Source organism: Acanthochromis polyacanthus, chromosome 2 (genome assembly GCF_021347895.1).
Source record: "Acanthochromis polyacanthus isolate Apoly-LR-REF ecotype Palm Island chromosome 2, KAUST_Apoly_ChrSc, whole genome shotgun sequence".
NCBI classification, from domain to species: domain Eukaryota; kingdom Metazoa; phylum Chordata; class Actinopteri; family Pomacentridae; genus Acanthochromis; species Acanthochromis polyacanthus.
Genome location: NC_067114.1, coordinates 15,068,664 through 15,088,486, shown reverse-complemented (window position 1 = coordinate 15,088,486; position 19,823 = coordinate 15,068,664). Strand labels below are relative to the sequence as shown.

The window sequence follows — 19,823 nt, the reverse complement described above, 5'->3', positions numbered from 1 at the left end:
CTATGGTGAAACGCTCCATCAGCCGCTTTCCCCTCAGCACACTATTTTGAGGCATTTGTCCTGTTGAACGCAACAGAGTTGAGTTCCCTTACTGTAACTGTGAAGAGAAATATGTGACAAGCGGACTTTCTAGAAATTATGACATGGCATGATGTGTCTCCATAGGCTATGAATCCCCAATAACGTGCATATTTTCATGAAGGATGAACTGTGAGCTATGCAGCTTGGAAACAAGAAATACTCCACATTATCACACACTGCTGGTCTCAACACCCAAATCTGAGTAACCCAACTCCATAGTTTTAAGGTGACCTCCTGCTCCACTTACCCTCTTCACCTCAATAAGCAAGTGACCTGCCATGGTAACAATACACAGGATCCCACTTGGCACAGGGGCCCAACATGCACACCCATAGGTCAGCGGGTGTAGGATGGAAGAGAGTTGCCCTCTGACATCTGACAGAGTTTCCAAGTTGGAAAGCTCTGGGTCAGCCCCTCCGCGGTGGTCCACAAGCATGGACTGCTGCTTAATCAGATAACCTCTCTTGGAGATCAGGTTCACCTCAGTAACTCTCATCCAAGACATCCAGGGTTAATCTTCCAGAGAGGACACTGACAGATCTGATCAGAAAAAATGAAAGCTGGAGGAAGCTGGGGTGACAAATAAAATTTAGGAGGTCCTCTGATCCCTGATGAAATGGGGCTTTACAGGCTGAAGCAATGCAGAAATGATTTTCAAACCCATCTGGATACTCTTATCTTATACCAGTATTTATCTTCATAATAGTGGTACTAACAGCTTTTAACCCTCTGAATCCCAAAATCTACTGGCAAGTCTGAAAGCCATGTTATCTTTAAACATTAGACCAAAATTACACCATTTGTTACAGGTACACACTGTAAAAACAGAAAGAACTGTGAGACTTTTAATTTTCCAACACATGTTGAACTAAAAATTAAGCCATTCGCTCTCAAAACAAAATGAAATCTAAACTTAACCTTGTGATATCTAACAAAAATCACTTTATTCCACTATCTCATTAAGAATATGAAAAAAAGTAAAGAATTTCCTTGAACCAAATTCTGTAAAAAAAAAAAAAAAAAAGTCTCAGGCAAACTACAGGCTGTGTTTACAGCAAGCAGATAGGAGACAAGTCTGGAAACAAGTTAAAATGATAGTCATTAGGCATATGACAGTTAGAAAAACTGTGTTCAGAATAGCATTATATATATGCATTAAAGTTCCCATATTATGTTTAAAAGCTGAAAAATTATAAACTGTAAAATATGGGATTTACCATTTTCCAGCATTAGCAACACCTGTGGACACTTCAGAAAATGTCAATTTTCTTAGAATAAATAAATAAATCCAACTTCGCTTTTCCTCCTTTTATGATTTATGACATTTTAACTTTGTTATATTATACAGAAGATGTTTTTGAGGTCTCTTTACTTCTAGCCATGGCAGTACTGTCTTCATATAGGTGCAGAATTGTAAATATGCAGTGAAAAATGAGGCAACAGTACGCAAAAATGTGATATGAGCAATTTTGAAAAAGTCTAGAAACTATTAGAGTTCAGTGGGTTAAACGTTTTAAATCACACAGATCTGAGACATCCTTTAGTTGAGGCTGCTGCTGCTGTGGCTTTAACAACATGACCCGGAACAGAAAGTACGTCACCGACGCTGTTGCCTTTTCTTTTCCGGTCAGACCTCACCGCCGGTGGGAGCGTGGATTTCATCATCTAGGCTCACAAAAGCACCAAAAATGAGCGTCCCGGCCTTCATCGACATCACAGAGGAAGACCAGGTACGACCAATGGCTTTAAAAATGTATTCAGGATTGCTCTATTGGCAGATGAGGTGCCAAAATCAAACTACCCGACCAGATAACTTAGCATGCTAGCTAGCTTAAAAGCTAGTATGCTAGTTGCTAGCAGCCAGCAAATACATGCTGATTGGTAGCTACATACTGGTATGTGTGGCAGCACGTTATGGGGAATTATATCATCTAATATACAGTTTAGATGATTTGTATGTGACTTAGCTGAGAAAATGTGCTACTAGCCATTTTTAGGTCAGTGTCTTTACTGCCAAAGCTGGTATAAATGGCCTCAAAGTTGTAACGCCAGAATAGCAAAAATGCTAGCTGTTAGCAAAAAACCTAAATAAACAAAGATTTAGAAAGCATCCTGCCGGCTAGATAACTACAGTTAGTGCATTTCAATTTTACTAATTTCACTTAACGATTAATCTTCTCGAACTATGTGTAGTATATACGTTAGTGACAGAAAACAGTGAGCCTTGACAGTGTGTTTATGAGTAAAAATGTACAAAATATCATTTTAACATAACATACACTGTTGCATATTAATATCTTGGGACTCTTTCTGCTGTTCGATTTTAATCAACCACAAATATATATTAATTTGCTGTATAATGTTACAGGCTTCAGAGCTGAGAGCCTACATCAAGTCTAAAGGAGCTGATATCTCTGAAGAGAACGCTGAAGGTGGACTTCATGTAGATCTGGCTCAGATCATTGAGGCGTGTGACGTCTGCCTCAAGGATGATGATAAAGGTAGGTGATAAAGGAGGACACCTCTGCTTCTTAGCTGTGGCCATTTTTTTCTTTTTAAAGAAATGCAGCAATAAAACAATAGACCCTTCACATTCGTAGATACTGTATGACTTGTGTTATTAGAAGAAGCATCTGTATTATTTTTTATATTATATTTTTGACTCAGTTCTATAAAGGGTCTCATAAACTATACCAGAAATCCAAAATGACTGGGACCCTTACACTGGCTTGCATTGAAAGCTAAAATGTACACACTGAGCATGACATTATTTACACCTGATGGCTGTTAAATGTACTATTTAAAATCTAAACATGGTAAATGCAGTGGGGCTGCTCTTGGGTGAATAGCACTTTGTCGTTAATCTGTCTGTCTCTCTGCAGATGTCGAGAGCGTCATGAATAGCATCGTGTCTCTGCTGTTGATCCTGGAGACGGAGAAGCAGGAAGCTCTCATTGAAAGCCTTTGCGAGAAGCTGGTGAAGTTCCGTGAAGGAGAGAGACCCTCCCTCAGGATGCAGCTGTGAGTCCTGTTATGTCTTTTCCCTTAAGCATTTCAAAGCAAGCAGGTATCTATGTAAAACACTTGATTATCTCTGTTATGTTGTGGTGTTGCAGGCTAAGTAACCTGTTCCATGGCATGGATGAGAACACTCCAGTGAGGTACACCGTCTTCTGTAGCCTCATTAAGGTGGCTGCCACCTGTAATGCCATTTCCTTCATCCCCACTGACCTTGATCAGGTATGTCTGCACTGCTAGTCTGATAATGTATTTCTTTAGTTTGAGCTATGAAGGCGGTTAAATGACAAAAGATTGTCCATCACATGTTCATAAAGTCCACAGGCTGAATTTATTAGTGCAGTTGACTTATGATGCATATTTGGGTTCTAATCAGGTGCGCAAGTGGATTGTTGACTGGAACCTGAACACAGAGAAAAAGCACACACTTTTGAGGCTCGTGTATGAGGCATTGGTTGACTGCAAAAAAAGGTAACTACATGGTGGATATTTTAGTACTGACAGAAGCTTGAAAAAAATACACAGTATTTGTATAAATTATGTGTTTTAAGTGAACATATCTGTATCTTAGGTCTGTTGGAGCCTAAATTTTCTTATTAAATTACCTTTCTCTGTGCCGATGCATGATACATTGCATTTCATTACATGTTGTGTTTCTTATTTGATATAGACTTGAATTTATAAAGACGTGATATGTTTTCTTTGTATGCATATACTGTACATGCATCTGGCTCTAAGACCTCTGTAAGAGTGTGCATTGTTTTTCCAAATACATTCTTTTAGTATAAGCGTTTTCAACAATTTAATTGCTTTTATTCACAGTGAGGCTGCAGCAAAAGTGATGGTTGAGCTGCTGGGAAGTTACACAGAAGATAATGCTTCACAAGCACGTGTTGATGCCCACAGGTAAACCTGGGCAACTTGTTCAGTAACTATGATTTTAGCCTCAGTTTTATGCCATTCACTCAACTACGTACACCTGTGTTCTATTTTTTTCCTTCAGATGTATCGTCCGCGCTCTCAAAGACCCCAACACGTTCCTGTTTGACCACCTGCTCACCCTGAAACCTGTTCGCTTCCTGGAGGGAGAGCTCATCCATGATGTGAGTACTGAAGGAAGAGCAGAGTGTTTTTTGAGAAATTAAAAGTGGCGTTTGCTATTCTGGAGAAAGATTGTTGATATTTAGACAGTTAGCATATTTACTTAGCATGTGCCATAAGTACCCTCCCACTGCACCCTTTCTCCTCCCTCTTCGTTTCCTCTAGTCCTGCACACGAGGACAAACATGCACAAAGGATGATTTTTTATTTATTTTTTTACCATGTATTGAAAGTGACAACTCAAAGAGCCACAACCCAATAACAAATCAGTGACTAGTTAATAGGTTTGGATGATGACCAACAGGGTTGTATACACACGACAAGCTGAACAGGTTGAGACAATGAATGAGTGTTTTCTAGCGTGCGTGCACAGTTTCTTAAGGTTTTGACAGGACAGTGGAGTGGCATTTCTGAAGTTATTAAAATGTTTACATATCAAGGACAAACCAGGGAGCAGAAAGACAGAGTAATGTGCAGTCTTTTTGTTGTAACCTTAATTTGGACTGGATGTACTAACAACTTTCAACCTCCATGAATACAACAGTCATCCAGCTGATTGTACGGTTATATAATGACACGTGTCTCCCTCTGGCCTTTTCAGCTATTAACCATCTTTGTGAGCGCAAAACTAGCAGCATATGTCAAATTTTACCAGAGTAACAAAGACTTCATTGATTCTCTTGGTAAGTAACCGCAACTCTGTCTGACGTTTGCATCAGTTTGACACATACACAAACACATATCAGGTTGGCAATTACACAGAAACTAAGATACAGGTAAATAAAGGAGAAATGTTTTATTGACTATGTGTGTGGCAGAAGATTTTTAAGGATTATTTTTCATTGATTAGGTGCTTTGTCTTATGGAGCTAAAGTTTCACACACATTCTTGTACTGTGTCAACACAGTACAAGAATGTGTGTGTCAGCAGTGTGTCTTTTTTTTCTCACTACTGCTGTAGATTTAGCTCTAATTAAAAGCATGTGTAGGATGGACTCTCAAAACAGACAGCGTGGAGCGATGTTTGTGTTAATGAGTAGATTCCCTGACTGCATGCTCCTGAATGTAGAAACAATTATCACAGGGAAACTCCCCGAGTCCGGAGTAATTGACTGTGACTGTTTTGTGCTTAATGATCCCTGCGTGTTTCTCTCCAGGCCTGTCTCACGAGCAAAACATGGCCAAGATGCGTCTGCTGACATTCATGGGCATGGCGGTGGAATTCAAGGAGATCTCCTTCGACACCATGCAACAGGAACTGCAGATCGGAGCTGATGACGTCGAGGCGTTTGTCATTGACGGTACGAACGCTTCACCTCCAATAAATCTCTGCTGTCCGGCTTTCTTAAACACTGTGTTTCTCACAACACAAATCAACGACAAGGAAAGTGACTGAATAGTGGCTACGCAAAGCTGCGTTTACAGTATGTACAGAAACACCCACAGCCCATTAGATAAAGACTAACTTGTAGTTTTCTTCTGTATGACAGGATAACCTATGCATGCAGTCTAATCTTTGTAATGTGTTCCTTTTAGCTTCTTTGCTGTTTAGGCTTTCTGTTGCTGCCACTTTATTTATATCGTGTGTTGTTTCGTTTCGTAGCTGTCCGGACCAAAATGGTGTACTGCAAAATCGATCAGACACAGCGAAAAGTTGTTGTGAGGTAAGGACCTGTATTAACACCGTCATACTTGGCTTCACTGTGTAGCATTTTGAGTTCTGTGTGCGCTATAATTTATGTTTTTTATTTCAGTGGAGTCTACACAGTGTTAATCATGAGGTTTCGTTATTCTCTTCACTATGTCATTTTGCAGTGCTCGTCAATCCTTCCTTTAAGCAGAACTCGGGGCTTTTTGGTGATTCAGATTCCTGGTTTTCAACGTGTTATAATGATGTAAAAACAAAACTCACATTCAAGATGCTATTTCGCATGAGGCTTTCTGTTTTGTCTTATACTGATTTCAAGATTGTTCCTGGATTTAGGGGTGCTTGTTCTTTTAATTCTTTATGATATGATAATAATCGACTGCAAGAATCGATAATAATTAGTAAGAGGATCACTGTTGTATTCAGGAATTTTGGCACTGCATCCTGGTGTCTGTTGCTGCTTAAAGATGCGAGACTTTTGAGACTCTAGGTCGATGTTGATGTGTTTTTCACAGTTTTATTTATATTGTTCTGTGAGGATGACCTAAACTCTGCATGGTTTTTGTCATTTTAACATTCTTGCTTTTCTGTCTTCACTAAACCAGCCATAGCACACATCGCACCTTCGGCAAGCAGCAGTGGCAGCAGCTGTCCGACAGCCTCAGCTCCTGGAAGGCCAACCTAGCAGCCGTCAAGACGAGCCTGCAAGCCCTGTCACCTTCCGCTTAATTCCACCTTAACCCGACCCTCTTGACTGCCCTAACCCTCGGTTCTTTACTGCTTTCCAGATTGCTAGACTGAAGTGATCAGTTTTTATATTCATCTAATAAAAGATCAGTGAAGATGACCCACTTTTTGTCTGCATTTATTCGCAAAATCGAATAATACACTATATAAAACAACTTGTATTTATGTTCATAACTAATTTTACTGTGTCACTGACGGATAATAAATGTACAGTCTAATCAATCTTTAGGTATAACTACTCCACTAGTTGCCTTATCTTTTCACAAACCTGACTTTAATTGGGGGCCGTCCTCTACAGGTTCTCCACATCTGGTTTTAGTTAAAGGACAACATGCCACTATAGTAGATGAGCTGTGACTTGGAGTGAGAAATGGCCTGCAACAGGAGGGTCACTTGTCTGAGAACACATGAGAGGTGACAATGGTAATGTGAACTTAAGATGACCCTGTCTGCTGAGGTCAGAGCTGCGTTACTTGAGCATCAACACTTGTAGTGTAGGCTGATTCACTGCCGCTGCAAATTTGCAACTGTCCGCTTGCTTGATAGATACTGTTCAACTGTAGTCAGCATGACTCCCTGCCTCTTAATGTGTCTGAACTGTGGAAAAACAAAGATGTCTAAATTAAAGTGTTCAGTTCACCTTGCTGCTGCCCATTGATGTGAAATAAATTGCCCTTTCCTCAGCACAATAATCTGTTTTCAGGCAGAACATTAGGATGTGAAATGTAAATATGTATGACCCAGGCATTAGGTGTAAAAGGGTTCTGCTGGAGTTATCTCCCTCTGGGACTGTGATGAAATCAGCACAAACTGACGAAGTGCAGAGTACTGACATTGCACTCTGTGAATCCCCACCCCCACCCTGAACCCACAGTGCTTTTTTAGTATTCAGCTACAATGCAAATGATTACTTTGTGTTGGGCCACTTCTGATTATGTAAACACTCAAAATATAAGCATTTGAGCCCTACTACTAAGAACTTTACAGGTTAAATGAGTATTGGAGGTATACATTTATTGCTACAGTGAGTTCTTTTTCCTGTCCTACCAGAGGTCTGCTAAGGCTCACCTCTCACGTCCAGTTGCCCACAGGGAGCAGCATCTCCAGCCCTTATCAGCGGGTGTAAATCACAAAACACATTCTCAGGAGCACAACCTCATCACAGCCACCCGCAAGGTGGAGCGCAGAGCAGATAGAAACTAATGTGGCCGAGGCTTAGCAGAATGTTTGCAAAGCCTTACATCTTAATTTTCGTCTTTCAGCATATGCTCCATTTTTTGCAAGCAGTTGCCTCTCGGCTACTTTTCTCATTCTTGCCAGCGATCCCCCTCTCTCCTTATCTCTAATTTGTCTCACTGGTTTTTAGCAAAACTGCTTTGTGGATGGTCCGTCATGTGAGATGTCTCAGATGTAAATACTGTGTGCTGTGGTCGTTTTATCTAGCGCAAGCAGCGTGACCTCTTCTTATCACAGACAGATAGAGGCAGCTCTGCATTGTTCAGTGATGAAAAGCAAATGACTTCATATTCCATCTGGAGGCTGGGCTGAGGAACTGTCCTTTTTTGCTCATGCAGCACAGTTTATCAGCAATGGAGGAAAGTAACTAAACATCTTTACCCCAGACACATTCTCACAATTTGAAGTTGTACTATTTTTCCACAAATTCATGCTTCTATTTCATAATAATTTTGATGGAAACATTGTCATTTTTACTCCTATATGTATTTTACTGCTATAGATAAGCTTTACTTTCACCAGATATTATGTGTTCTGACTGATTCAATTCAAGAAGATGCCTGTTGTGATTTTTTGGAGAGGCCTGACCTGTCATTTGGAAGCCCAGGGCTGAACTACCTGGTACTGTGTAAAGAGTAAAAACTCCACCTTTAACTCAGAACTCCTTTTGATTCACTGAAAGATCTAAATCACCATCTGTGTGAGCTCAGGAAGTACCAAAATGAGCTCTCAAGCAGTGACAGGTTGTTACTTATTACAACTTCAGCATTATAGTACAAAGTGTGAGGTTGCAATAATATCTGACATCACACATCACACGCACAAAGTCTGGAATTTCTCATTTCCTTCACCCCTTTTCTTTGTATCGACATTCCTCTGCGTAAATCTCAAGGTCTGACAGTATCCAGAGATGTAGCCAAGTACAAGAGAAGGACTCTCACTGCTCGTCAATTAGCACCATCTAGTAGGCTGTAAGATAGTGTTCAGTTGCATCCTATCTCTGCTTTACGTAAACATTTCTTCAGAGGCTCTGAGGAAGATATATCTATTTACATGGCTAGCGTGAAACATAAACACTATTACGGAGGATGATCTGCCAGGCAAAATGGTGAATGTTATCCATTTTACTCTTTCATTTTATCCATTGCGTTGATGCATGTTTTTGCTTTTTGTTGTGTCTCTACGGTTGCTATAGGAACTACTACATGAGCTGGAAAAGCCAAAATAGGTCTATTTCATTACAAATGACTCTTCTCTGTAAAAATGACTCCAGAGCCCATTGCACAACCTTTTTCCATACAAGGTCAGTGCTTAGTGGTGTAGTCACCAGCTCCTCAGCTACTGAGAGATCTTATGAGATGAGATTTAGTGCTTTTAAAAGAGACCCGATGCAGAGATCTCAGAAGATAGCCTTGTGTAATTTACGCCCACCCATTAGAGGTGAAAATACAACACTGTAAACATGTAAAAGACACTGAGACTGAAGGAGTTCAGATGTTCTGATGAAACTAATACATTTGCCCCTTTAAAGGGTTGCAGTGGGAGATGACCCCAGTAAATTTTAGGGAGCATGATCAGTCTCTTTACGTTACAAAACACAAGTGCTGAAAATATGATGTCATTGTCTGAATGGATGCAATGTAAGTCACCTATAGGCTATTAAAATGACTATGTCATAGTTCTGCATAGTTGCTCCTTTTAAAGTTAAAAGTGTGTATAAGTTTAGGACCATGTAAACTCTACATCATTAAACTTATACAACAGGGCCATTGTGTTCAAAAATGTTTTCTCCCTTTTGGGACAGAGGAATATTTCTTCCTTTCTTTTACATTTTTGGAATTTTAATCGGTGTATATATTTTTAACATTATACATGAACATGTAACAAGTCATTAGTAGCTGCTGCCAGAGTAAAGGCAGATCAACTATTTTGCATTTGTATTGTGGTGTCTGAGTCAGACGTCACATGTAATCCTGTTTAATACTTTGTGATAAGTGCTTTCAGTTTTGTGGTTTGAGCTGCCATCTAGCGTCCATTGTTATTTACATAAGTTATCATGTCATCCAGGTAAACATGATCGATTGGTCGAGTCTGGGCAGGTGGTTTCAGGAGGATCTGAAGACGCATCTGTTGGGAGTAAACAAAAGTCTTTTAAAAGCCACCGGAGCTCTCTTGAAAAACTTAAGACCATTTATAATTTAAGTTGCAGTATTTTACCAATAAAAAGATGAACCGTGCTGAAGTTTATCGAAGGAAACTGGCTAACCGAGCTGCTGTTTGTCGATGATTCATCTTATCAGCGTCGAGGCCGGGACACACACCTGCCGCTCCTCTTGATACGTTTCATTTTGCTGGAACTGAACTCTGCCCTTTATTATGAGCCATTTTTCACCATAGGTAATGTAGAATTTCGGTATTTCGAGGCTGAAATTGTCTAGATAGTAGTTTTAAAGAAGCAGGGTGAGTTGGTAATGATACTCTGCCCTCTGAACTGCCACTTATTGCCCCACTGTATAGGACAAAGTGTACACGATCATGTTGTTTCGCCTGTTCATACTCCTTCTCCTGCTGACCTGTGGAGATCTGGCCTGCACCAGGAGGTTACTCTCCACAGAGGAAGACCATGAAGGTGAGAGGTTTTGCCGATGGATTCCAAATAAGTTCACTTCTTTTAACACACTTAGATCGTTAAAGTTTTCCTGTTCGTCTGTCAGTGTTTGTGGATGAGGGGGACGCAAATTCGTTCCTGGGTCGCCATCTGCTGTTCAACCGGTTCGACTTTGAGATGTTCGTTCCTGGCAACCTGGAAAGGGAGTGTTATGAAGAAGTCTGCAATTATGAGGAAGCAAGGGAGGTCTTTGAGAACATCCCAGCTACAGTTGAGTGACGCAGACGTCATTTAATGAACAGGAAGAGAGAAACTTCCTAATACTGATCACTTTTTATTGTCTTTGCAGAATACCTTTTGGAAGGAATACACTGCAGGTGAGAGGGAGATACCTTCATTTGCGTCTTTTTTTAATCTGTAGAATCTAATGTAATGACAATAATTGTGGAGGTGTTCTTCAGAAACACTTTGCCTGCGTTGTAGCCATTATGTTCCTGCTACTCTTGAAACCAGTTTCGCTACATTTTCAACAATGCATAGTGGCTTTGATATATCTACAGCCCAAGGAGTTGTTCAAATTCCAGTTCATTCTCATTTGCTTTGCACTAGTGGTGATGTATTATGTAATCATTGTTTTTGTAAGTGCAGAGGAACTAACTTTTGTCCAATTCTGCTGGAATATCTGAATAAAAGAGCAACCACCCTGTGATATTCCGGTGGTTGTTTACTGTGCAGTGGAGCTAACATGAAGCAACATCACTGCTGTCCAGTTACTCTCTGTGGTTTGTGATGATCCTCAGAAAAGAACAAAGGCCCCTCACGGATCGATGTGACATCTCTTGTGGTGGGACTCGTCGTAGCTGGAGTCGCCATAGTTATCATTGGCCTCATGGTCTGGTATTTCTGTCAAGACAAATGCAAAGGCAACATGAGCCGTGGAGGGTGAGTAACCCTGAAACGAATCTGTCCCTGCACACTTTGACTTCAGCATTGGACTGCATTAGAGCTGCATTACCGCTGAACAGCCACGGGCACTTGTAGAACTCATTTGCACTGTAAACCAATGAACTTTTCAAATTTTCAAATGCAACTGTGATTATTTTTTCACACTGTATTTGTTCTTGTTTAGTATGTATTGTTTTTAACCACTTTAAATCAACTATCAGTATTTTCTTGGCTAATCATTTTGTGTGTGGTGTGAAAAAAGTGGAAAATCATGTCACAGCTTCTCAAAACCCAAGTTGATAATAATGAAAGTGCTTGTTCTATGTAACAGAATCTAAAGAAGTTAATCAAATTAGTTAATCAAAAAAGTTAATCAAACATTTGAGAAGCCAGGACCAGGGGCTGTCCAGCATTTTTCCTTGAAATCCTAAATATTTTAACAGTAGAGTACATGCCATGTAATGTACATGTAGAACCCACAAATGTCTTTTGTTGTGCACAGTAGAGTAGTATATCTAGAATAAAGATGACTTTCATCTGTCAGCTTAAACAGTAGGCATTTTATACATTGCATCTACTCTCCTTAACAGTTCCATCCGGCGTCCGAGGAGGAGTAACGCTTCCCTAATAATTCGGCGACTAGAGGAGATCTCCCTACAGCCGGTGCATCCTCCAGCAGGCCCACCTGCTGAGGAGGAGCTCGACCCACCAGGACTGCCATCCTATGAACAGGCAACCGCTAGAAGTGGACCTCATGACGCCCCGCCTCCTCCCTATCCTGGGTATTTGCATATGTATTTGTATTTGCAGTTGTGTTGTAACTCACTGCTCACAGTCCATATCGCAGCCACATACTGGTAATTTATTTAGATATGTTTTTCTAACAACTTCTCTTACTTTTTTTTATTTTAGCTCACGATCTGGAAGCACACGGCGGTAGTATCTTCACGACAACTTGTGTGCATGTCTGTCAACATTAAGCAGACACTTTACAATTAGAATCTATACTGTGCTTTTATACTGTATCAATTTTTCCATCTTTTCAAAATTTAAAAAAGTGCCTTTATATGTGATATTTATAGCCCCATTTAAGCTCTTCTTTTCCACTTAAATGTTTTCAATTGTTTCTTTTGGTAATGTTTTCTGAAATAAGATCTTAAATCCTTTTTAGCTCTGTCTTCCTGACCTGCTTTTGCCAAAATGTATCTCTCATGTTTCTCAGGTGTGATTGAGCTTTGTAAAGTAACCCCGACTTTATGATGAATAAGCTTTATGGTTTGCTGCTTTTTTAAATGTAAGTGAAAATGAAGAATCCATGTTATGTTGGAGTAAGAGCTTTAAGTTGCTGGAATACTTGGGCCCTGAAGGAGCAGTTGCTTTGAACACAGCACGTATTGTAAGGGCAAGAGCAAGATCAGTCAGTGTTTCATTACATAGTAAGTATTAATTGTAATTGCAGAGAGACGGACTGATCAGTGTGGTTATACAACTTGCTGTCTACTTCAGAAGGAAAACCAGAAACAGCAAAACTGTCTTTATTTGCATGATGTAAATGTTGCCCTAAAGGAAATACATTTCCAAATGTGCAGTGCTTTTGAGGCTAGCTTTGTTAGGATTCACTGTGCATTTTCACATTGCCATCTTTTACTCTTATTTTTCTTAAAATGTGCAGATTTTTGTTCTAGTTTATATGCCAGAAAAAGTATGAATGTTTTGCCAACTAATGAGAATGCTCATCTAACAGGTGAAAATATTGTTATAATTTCAACATACATTTTATTAATTGCAGACACTCTACATAAGCAGCGTAACAACGTTTGTATTTTGGCAGAAGAACATTTGACAATTGTACAAGAAATTAAGAGCTGTGAAAACAAGAGTTAAAGAATATTTCAGCAGCTTTACAAGATGCAGAACAGGAGTTTGGCCAAAACAAAGTAATTTCTTTAATTGTAGTTTGAAAGAGCATCATATTATTAAAGCAACATAAGTTAATAAGTTATGTCCCTACAAATTACTGTGCAAGTCCTGTATGGCTGCACATAGCCATGTTTTTCCCAGGATGCACTGCAGAATTAACAAAAGGCTTCATAATGACATTATGAGAATATGTGGAGGGCTTTGTTGAAGCTGATCGGAAGAAGAACTACTTGAAATGCAAATCTTTTATAGTTGTTTTGAATAAAATGGATATTTAAATTATTTCGTCTCTTTTCTCTTGAGGGCGTGTGCACACTTGTGGTTGTGCATATGGCTGCATGGTTTTGAAATTTCATTCTTTGAGGGTTCTGGGATAAGTGAAGCAAGTGAGAGTTAGCTAGGGTTAACTTTCAAGCATAAAGCCAGTAAGGAGGTGAGTTTGGCTTGTTTTATAAACTACTACTGTAGAATGTTGTGAAAGAGAGACAAATAAGTTTGATGACCGTGCTCTATAAATTTCTAAGCGGTAAAACTGACATACACCACCAGAGTGCTTGGCAGATACTTTAGCTGGGCTGTGTAGATGGATAAAAAGGCCTTTTAACATTTCTGGAATAAAGAAAAGCATTTGCCCTCAACACTGAAATCGTGTGTCACCTAATTAATTGTTGACTACCTTCAATTTCATTGTACATGTACAATGACAAAAAAAGATATTCTATTCTAACTAGCCTACTACACAGTCAAGGCTAATTGCTCCCAGGTTTTTACTTTTGTTTTTATTGCGTTAAAATCGGAGAAGCCACCAGAATGCTTTTTTTTTAAAAATTGTACATATGGTTCAAAGCAAAGACTGGTCTGAAAATAGTAGCCCATTGGTGCTCTCCCTTTTGGCCTACTTTATGCTTTGTTTACTCTGAGGCTTTGGGTTTATCTTGGAAGAATCTACACATTTGCACATAGATTTCTGTGCACAGAATAAATAGACTGCTTTGATTTCCATTTAACTTCTTTTGGCTTAATGGTTGTCATTTGTAATACCATGTAAAACAATAGCAGAAGCATACATATTCAAATAACCCATGCTGTAAAGGAAACGGTTTCACTGCATTGTTAAACTTTGTCAAAGTTTTCAAGGTTAAAAAAAAGTGTCTCCAGTTTACAATTTGGATTGTTAATTTACAGCCAAACCCATGTATCCCCAACATTTTGCAAATAAGAAAATGCAGCGGTAATCTTTTGACAAACTGACACATGGCAAGGGAAGATTTGTGTGTATGCATGTGTGTGCATGCCTAGAAATGAAAATTAGAAGCTGTGATAGAGGATCAGGAAAGTGTCCGAATGCAGACAGCAGAGACAGATTATAGAAAATAATACAAAAAGTGAGCTTTAATCATGAAAACTGACACAAAAGTCCAAGTGAAGTGTCCAAGTGAAATCAAAGTGACACAGGAAGCTTGTAAAATCAATCAAAAGCCAAATTTCACAAAAGCATGGGAACAAACTGATAGAAAGTAAGAAATAAAGTCACAGAGAGGTTACATACAAACATATGGAGATGAACATGTGGAAAACCAGTAACAGAAGAACTGGGACATGATAAGGAAAAAAAACAAGACTATTTACATACTATGTATACACAAAGAACTGACTAGACAAGACACATGACTCATGAATCATAATTAAAACTATTTAGGGCAATCAATTACTGATGTGTACAAACATGGAGAGAAAAGATTTGTGCCTATGCATGTGCGTACATGCCTAAAAATGAAAATCGCAAACAGCATTAGCCAGCAGAGTATGGCTGCCAATAGTCCTCTTCAACGCCAGCAGTTTTCTCTTATTCTCTCTCTTTTCAGCAATGTTGATGAATTTATAAACATGTTCTTTAATTTCATTATGGTGTCACATGCATTCATATTTTTTGTCACAACTGTTGCCAGGCCCATTTATGACACTGTCTAAACTGTAACTATTAACATTTTGCATTAAAATGTTTAGTATCATGTAGTACCTAGAATAACACAGGATACAGGCATTGCGTTCATTTACATTTGAATGTTTATAGTGAGCAGTAAAGTTTGATTTCAGACACTGAATTTTAGACTTTTATAATAAAATCCCCACAGATTCAGAAAGGAATTTAGCCTCCTTTACTGACATTTTACTGTTCCACATGTTGTCCAGTAGATGGTGGTAATACATCTATCAGCTGGGACACATATTAGCTGTAGATAGGGAAAAAAAAGAAGGTAAGAAAGGAAACCTCTATTGGACCTGATTCTGATTTGATAAGATGTAATCAGATCCATAAGTGCTGTGAAGGCGATCCGATCTCTGGTCAGGGCTGAACTTCTATCTTAAATTATTTCTCGTTTATATCAGCATCGTACAAGTTTGTTGCTGTATAAAAATCAGCTGAGCAGACCTGTCCCTCTCAAGCTGAATAAACTGAAAATAATAATTAATTATCAAAAACAGTGTAAAGAAATATAAGACAATAGCTTCAACTATTGATCTTACAGATGCTTAGTCTTAGAGCTCTGCATCCTCACATCCTGCTTATCGGAAGGTTGAGTGCTTGAAATGCTCAAATGATGTGCAGTTTGTGTGCAGTTTGTTGTTTGTAATATGAAAATATTTAATCTCTTGGACTGATAAACATCACTGTCAACTACACTGGCAACTAGCACTGCCAACTACTAACACCATAAACCAGAACAAGCAGAATTTTTGTAATTTGAAAAGAAGAAAAGTTGACATGAGCTGTTAGATCAGGTGAGAGTCCAGTGCTTCCCATCATGCTCTGAGGTCATACAGAGCAACTGTGACTGAAATGAAAAAAATTGCCTTCACAAAGACAACCGGTACTTTCTCACTGTGATGATTCTGCCAGCACCATCCATAGTACTGACAATTACTAGCAATACCCACAGTTACAGTGAAATTTTACTCAAGATCTCCTCTACATTGTAATGTGATTGTTGCACAGAAAGACATTTTTTCCGATCATGATCTTCATGTTTGCACCTTTGCTCTGACAGCCAAAGTCCACATAACATCTCATCTCAAGGTTTCTTGCTCTCTAAGTTGTCTTCCTCATCCTCATCATCATCACTCTAATCCTATTCCTCAACAGCACACTCTTCATATGCCTCTACAGCCGGCATCTTAACTGTAATCCTGTCATTCGCATCGTCGTCAACAACTACAGACTTTTTCCTCTCAAAAAGACATGGAGTGCTGGGTGGTGTGGTGTCCTGAAGTGTAGCAAAAGCCATGATTGGTCAGTTGTTACTGTGTAGAGGGAATTACTGACTTGGACTTTCCTAAGAGTTGTTGTTGGGATATGTATTTGATCACACTCCCACCAAAAAACACAAGCAAAAAGCTTTTAGCACCACACAATAGAAACACATATATCTGACAACTGATACATCTGTGTTCATTTGTACTGTAGTTTGTGCCACAGCTGAACAGCTCACTGCCATTTAAATTCACTCTTCCAAACTCAAAGCACTTACAAATCCTAGAAAGTTACAGTCAATGCCACGTTCCTGCAGCCCTCTTGTGGAGCTACTCTATATGCAGGAGCCTGCCAGTCATCTTCACTACCTGCTCTGCTGTGTGCTACTTGTTGCAGCATGCTGCAGTAGGATAGAAAGGTTTTGTAAATTGCCTTTGGCTGCCAACAAACAGCTTCTCATGGACTCTCTCTGGTGTAACCACACGAACTGAGAAATGTGAAGATATATTTTTGCCTATATTTTAGTCTAATGACAGTTTTTAGATTGACATTGTGCAATAATCTTGGAGGAGATATATTGCTGGTTTGACAGCTGGGGCTGCAAACAGTGACACAAAGCAATATTACACCAAAGTGACATTCTAAAACACTAGACAGCTGTGGAAGAGACAACTGACAGTCAGGCTTTACATTACATTTCATTGTGGAGTGATAATTATTGAGCTATGTCCTTATTCTATGGCTGGCCTCATGCCAGACCCATTCATAGCATTTTTCAGTTTCCCATTGAGTAATGAAGACAAAATATGCATCATTGTGGTTTGGCAACAAAATATTTAGTACTCAGAACACCACAGGATACAGACACAGCCTTGATCTGAAATCATGCACAACTCGATACAACATATTTGATTTGTGAAAAGTGAGCAGTACACTTTGATTTAAGACACTTCCTAATCATCATCATGTTGCATTTCGGAGTGTCTCAAAACTGTAATTAGCACATTTATTACTGTGGGATTTATATTATAAAGTTAGTTACCTGAAAGGAACAGAACGGTTTTTTGTTGCACTTTAAAAAAGTTTTCTGGCAATATACACAATGTGCACTTAACATATTTTCAGACACAAATCCAGACTTTTAGAAGTATTTTAGGTATTTTTATATCGAGAATTATGCTTACTTACTTGGGAGAATAGAATTTTCTATTACAACTACTATTACTTTGGCCAAATTTGTGTGTGTGTCCATGTGTGCGTGTGTGTTGATTAGTAATGTTATGTGGTCATTAATCTGTTTACACGGTCACACTGTGGGGAACCACTTCCCTTTTGGGAACAAAAAGGAAGTCCCAAAAAGCAATCCCAATCAGCTTTTAAATTATGCAGCGCCACAAAATCAGTGCCTGCAAGGAAAGCATGTGGTCTGATTGCCAAAAATGTATGCAAGTCAGAGACACTTAATATTCATGTCAGACAGATTCTCACCACAGTTTGACTGGAGCCATTACTTTAAATTTGACAGTGCACTGATACAGGAAACAAAGCAGCAGCTATCCTGTGATATGAAGTGACTACAATATTTAGAGCATTACCATCACATGGGCATATACATGTTTTGTCAAGATAATTGGTTTGTAGTTAGGAGTAAACTTAGCAGGGAGATGGTTTCTCATTTAAAATGATTCATTGGTGAAACGAGATGCATTGTCCATGTATAATCAGACCACTGTAATGTACAGCAATCCCAATAAGCACACACACAAATTTCGTAGTACTTCTGCACAATGACAATAAAGTCTCTTTATCTTTATCACACCAGGTGGCATCATTTATGACAGTGAAAAATGTTTTACTAAGCTTCATTTTACAGCATATACAACTTTCCTTTCAAATAATGGCAAATATCAGTAAAATAATTATACTTTTTCTGATTTAGAAGCAATTAAAAATTTGCGTAACTTTACGTGAAATGTAAAAGAATAAATTAATATTTATAAGAATTCAGATTTTGACATTAATTACAGTTTTGGTCTGTTTTTTTGTTTGTCTGTTTTTTCAATCAACATGCTAATAAATGCTTTTTACTGGTTATTATTTGTAATTAACTGGAACAGTTAAAGGGGAACTTCGGTTTTTTTCAACCTGGGGTCTGTTTTCACATGTCATTTCATACATGTGAGTGATGGAGAAATGAATTTTCGACATAGCTCCAGTATTTAGCCAGGCAGGCAGCCAGGCAGGCAGCTTAGCAGCTCAGCTAGCGAAAAGTATGGGGCAACTTGCCCCCCCACGTCAAAGTCCACCCTAACGTGCTTTTTTTCCCACACTGACCGGCTCGGATAGTCTCAACGAGTGTCCCACAACATATGAGAGATGAGAAGTGAACGAAAACCTCCACATTACTTGGCGATCGCTCTTTGTTGTGGTCTGTATCCAAATCTCAGGACGCTAGAAAGCAAATCTCGTTCCGAAATCGCGCGATAGGTCTCGGCGCGATTTCGCGAGCTATCGCGCGATTTTGGAATTGGGGGGGGGGGGGGGGGCAAGTTGCCCCATACTTTTTGCTAGCTGAGCTGCTAAGCTGCCTGCCTGGCTAAATACTGGAGCTATGTCGAAAATTCATTTCTCCATCACTCACATGTATGAAAAGACATATGAAAACAGGTTGAAAAAATCGAAGTTGCCCTTTAAATGTAACATACCAATTAAAATGGCTAAACAAGTTTAAAACCTTAATATATATGTTTTTTTCAAATAATGGCAAATATCAGTGAAATGATATTTTTGCTGGTTGGATTAGGTTCATTTTGTCGTTATATACTATACGAAACTATTACTGATTTAAACCGACAATTCAGAAAAAGTTGGTTACCTTGCTGACATGTTTCGACAGCCTCTGCTGTCTTCCTCAGAGCATCATCTGACATTTGGTGACGTTTGACAGATTCTGACAGACCTGTCAAACTGACCACGTGATAAAAAAAGGACACGCCACCAAACGTCAGATGATGCTCTGAGGAAGACAGTGCTAACCACTACTCCACTGTGCAGCCCTCTAATGTATCAGAACATGTAAATTTCTGTAATAAAGTCCATCCATCCATTCTCTATACACCGCTTTATCCTCACTAGGGTCGCGGGGGGGTGCTGGAGCCTATCCCAGCTGACTCGGGTGAAGGCAGGGGACACCCTGGACAGGTTGCCAGTCTGTCACAGGGCTACATATACAGACAAACAATCACTCTCACTTTCACACCTATGGGC

At 39.3% G+C, this 19,823-nt stretch overlaps 2 protein-coding genes across 2 annotated transcripts; both read left to right on the top strand.

The window, feature by feature from the left end:
- The first annotated feature begins 1,667 nt into the window (after positions 1 to 1,667).
- On the top strand, positions 1,668 to 6,694 carry eif3m (eukaryotic translation initiation factor 3, subunit M). Its single transcript, XM_022192036.2, has 11 exons — positions 1,668 to 1,811; positions 2,450 to 2,582; positions 2,964 to 3,102; positions 3,198 to 3,321; positions 3,476 to 3,570; positions 3,922 to 4,005; positions 4,103 to 4,202; positions 4,802 to 4,883; positions 5,357 to 5,500; positions 5,803 to 5,863; positions 6,453 to 6,694. The coding sequence occupies exons 1-11, from the start codon at positions 1,770 to 1,772 to the stop codon at positions 6,574 to 6,576; spliced, it is 1,128 nt and encodes a 375-aa protein (XP_022047728.1). The 5' UTR covers positions 1,668 to 1,769; the 3' UTR covers positions 6,577 to 6,694.
- Positions 6,695 to 9,922: 3,228 nt separating this feature from the next.
- On the top strand, positions 9,923 to 13,585 carry prrg4 (proline rich Gla (G-carboxyglutamic acid) 4 (transmembrane)). The gene is made up of 7 exons (XM_051945013.1): positions 9,923 to 10,227; positions 10,348 to 10,459; positions 10,545 to 10,708; positions 10,788 to 10,815; positions 11,239 to 11,380; positions 11,974 to 12,165; positions 12,296 to 13,585. The coding sequence occupies exons 2-7, from the start codon at positions 10,366 to 10,368 to the stop codon at positions 12,321 to 12,323; spliced, it is 648 nt and encodes a 215-aa protein (XP_051800973.1). The 5' UTR covers positions 9,923 to 10,227; positions 10,348 to 10,365; the 3' UTR covers positions 12,324 to 13,585.
- The last annotated feature ends 6,238 nt before the right edge of the window (positions 13,586 to 19,823 follow it).

Coding starts and splice junctions, on each gene's coding strand:
- eif3m (XM_022192036.2), top strand. CDS start 1,770: ATGAGCGTCCCGGCCTTCATCGACATCACAGAGGAAGACCAG. Junction 3,571..3,921: donor TTGGTTGACTGCAAAAAAAG/GTAACTACATGG, acceptor TTTTATTCACAG/TGAGGCTGCAGCAAAAGTGA. Junction 4,203..4,801: donor AGGGAGAGCTCATCCATGAT/GTGAGTACTGAA, acceptor TGGCCTTTTCAG/CTATTAACCATCTTTGTGAG.
- prrg4 (XM_051945013.1), top strand. CDS start 10,366: ATGTTGTTTCGCCTGTTCATACTCCTTCTCCTGCTGACCTGTGGAGAT. Junction 10,460..10,544: donor CACAGAGGAAGACCATGAAG/GTGAGAGGTTTT, acceptor TTCGTCTGTCAG/TGTTTGTGGATGAGGGGGAC. Junction 10,709..10,787: donor TTGAGAACATCCCAGCTACA/GTTGAGTGACGC, acceptor TTGTCTTTGCAG/AATACCTTTTGGAAGGAATA.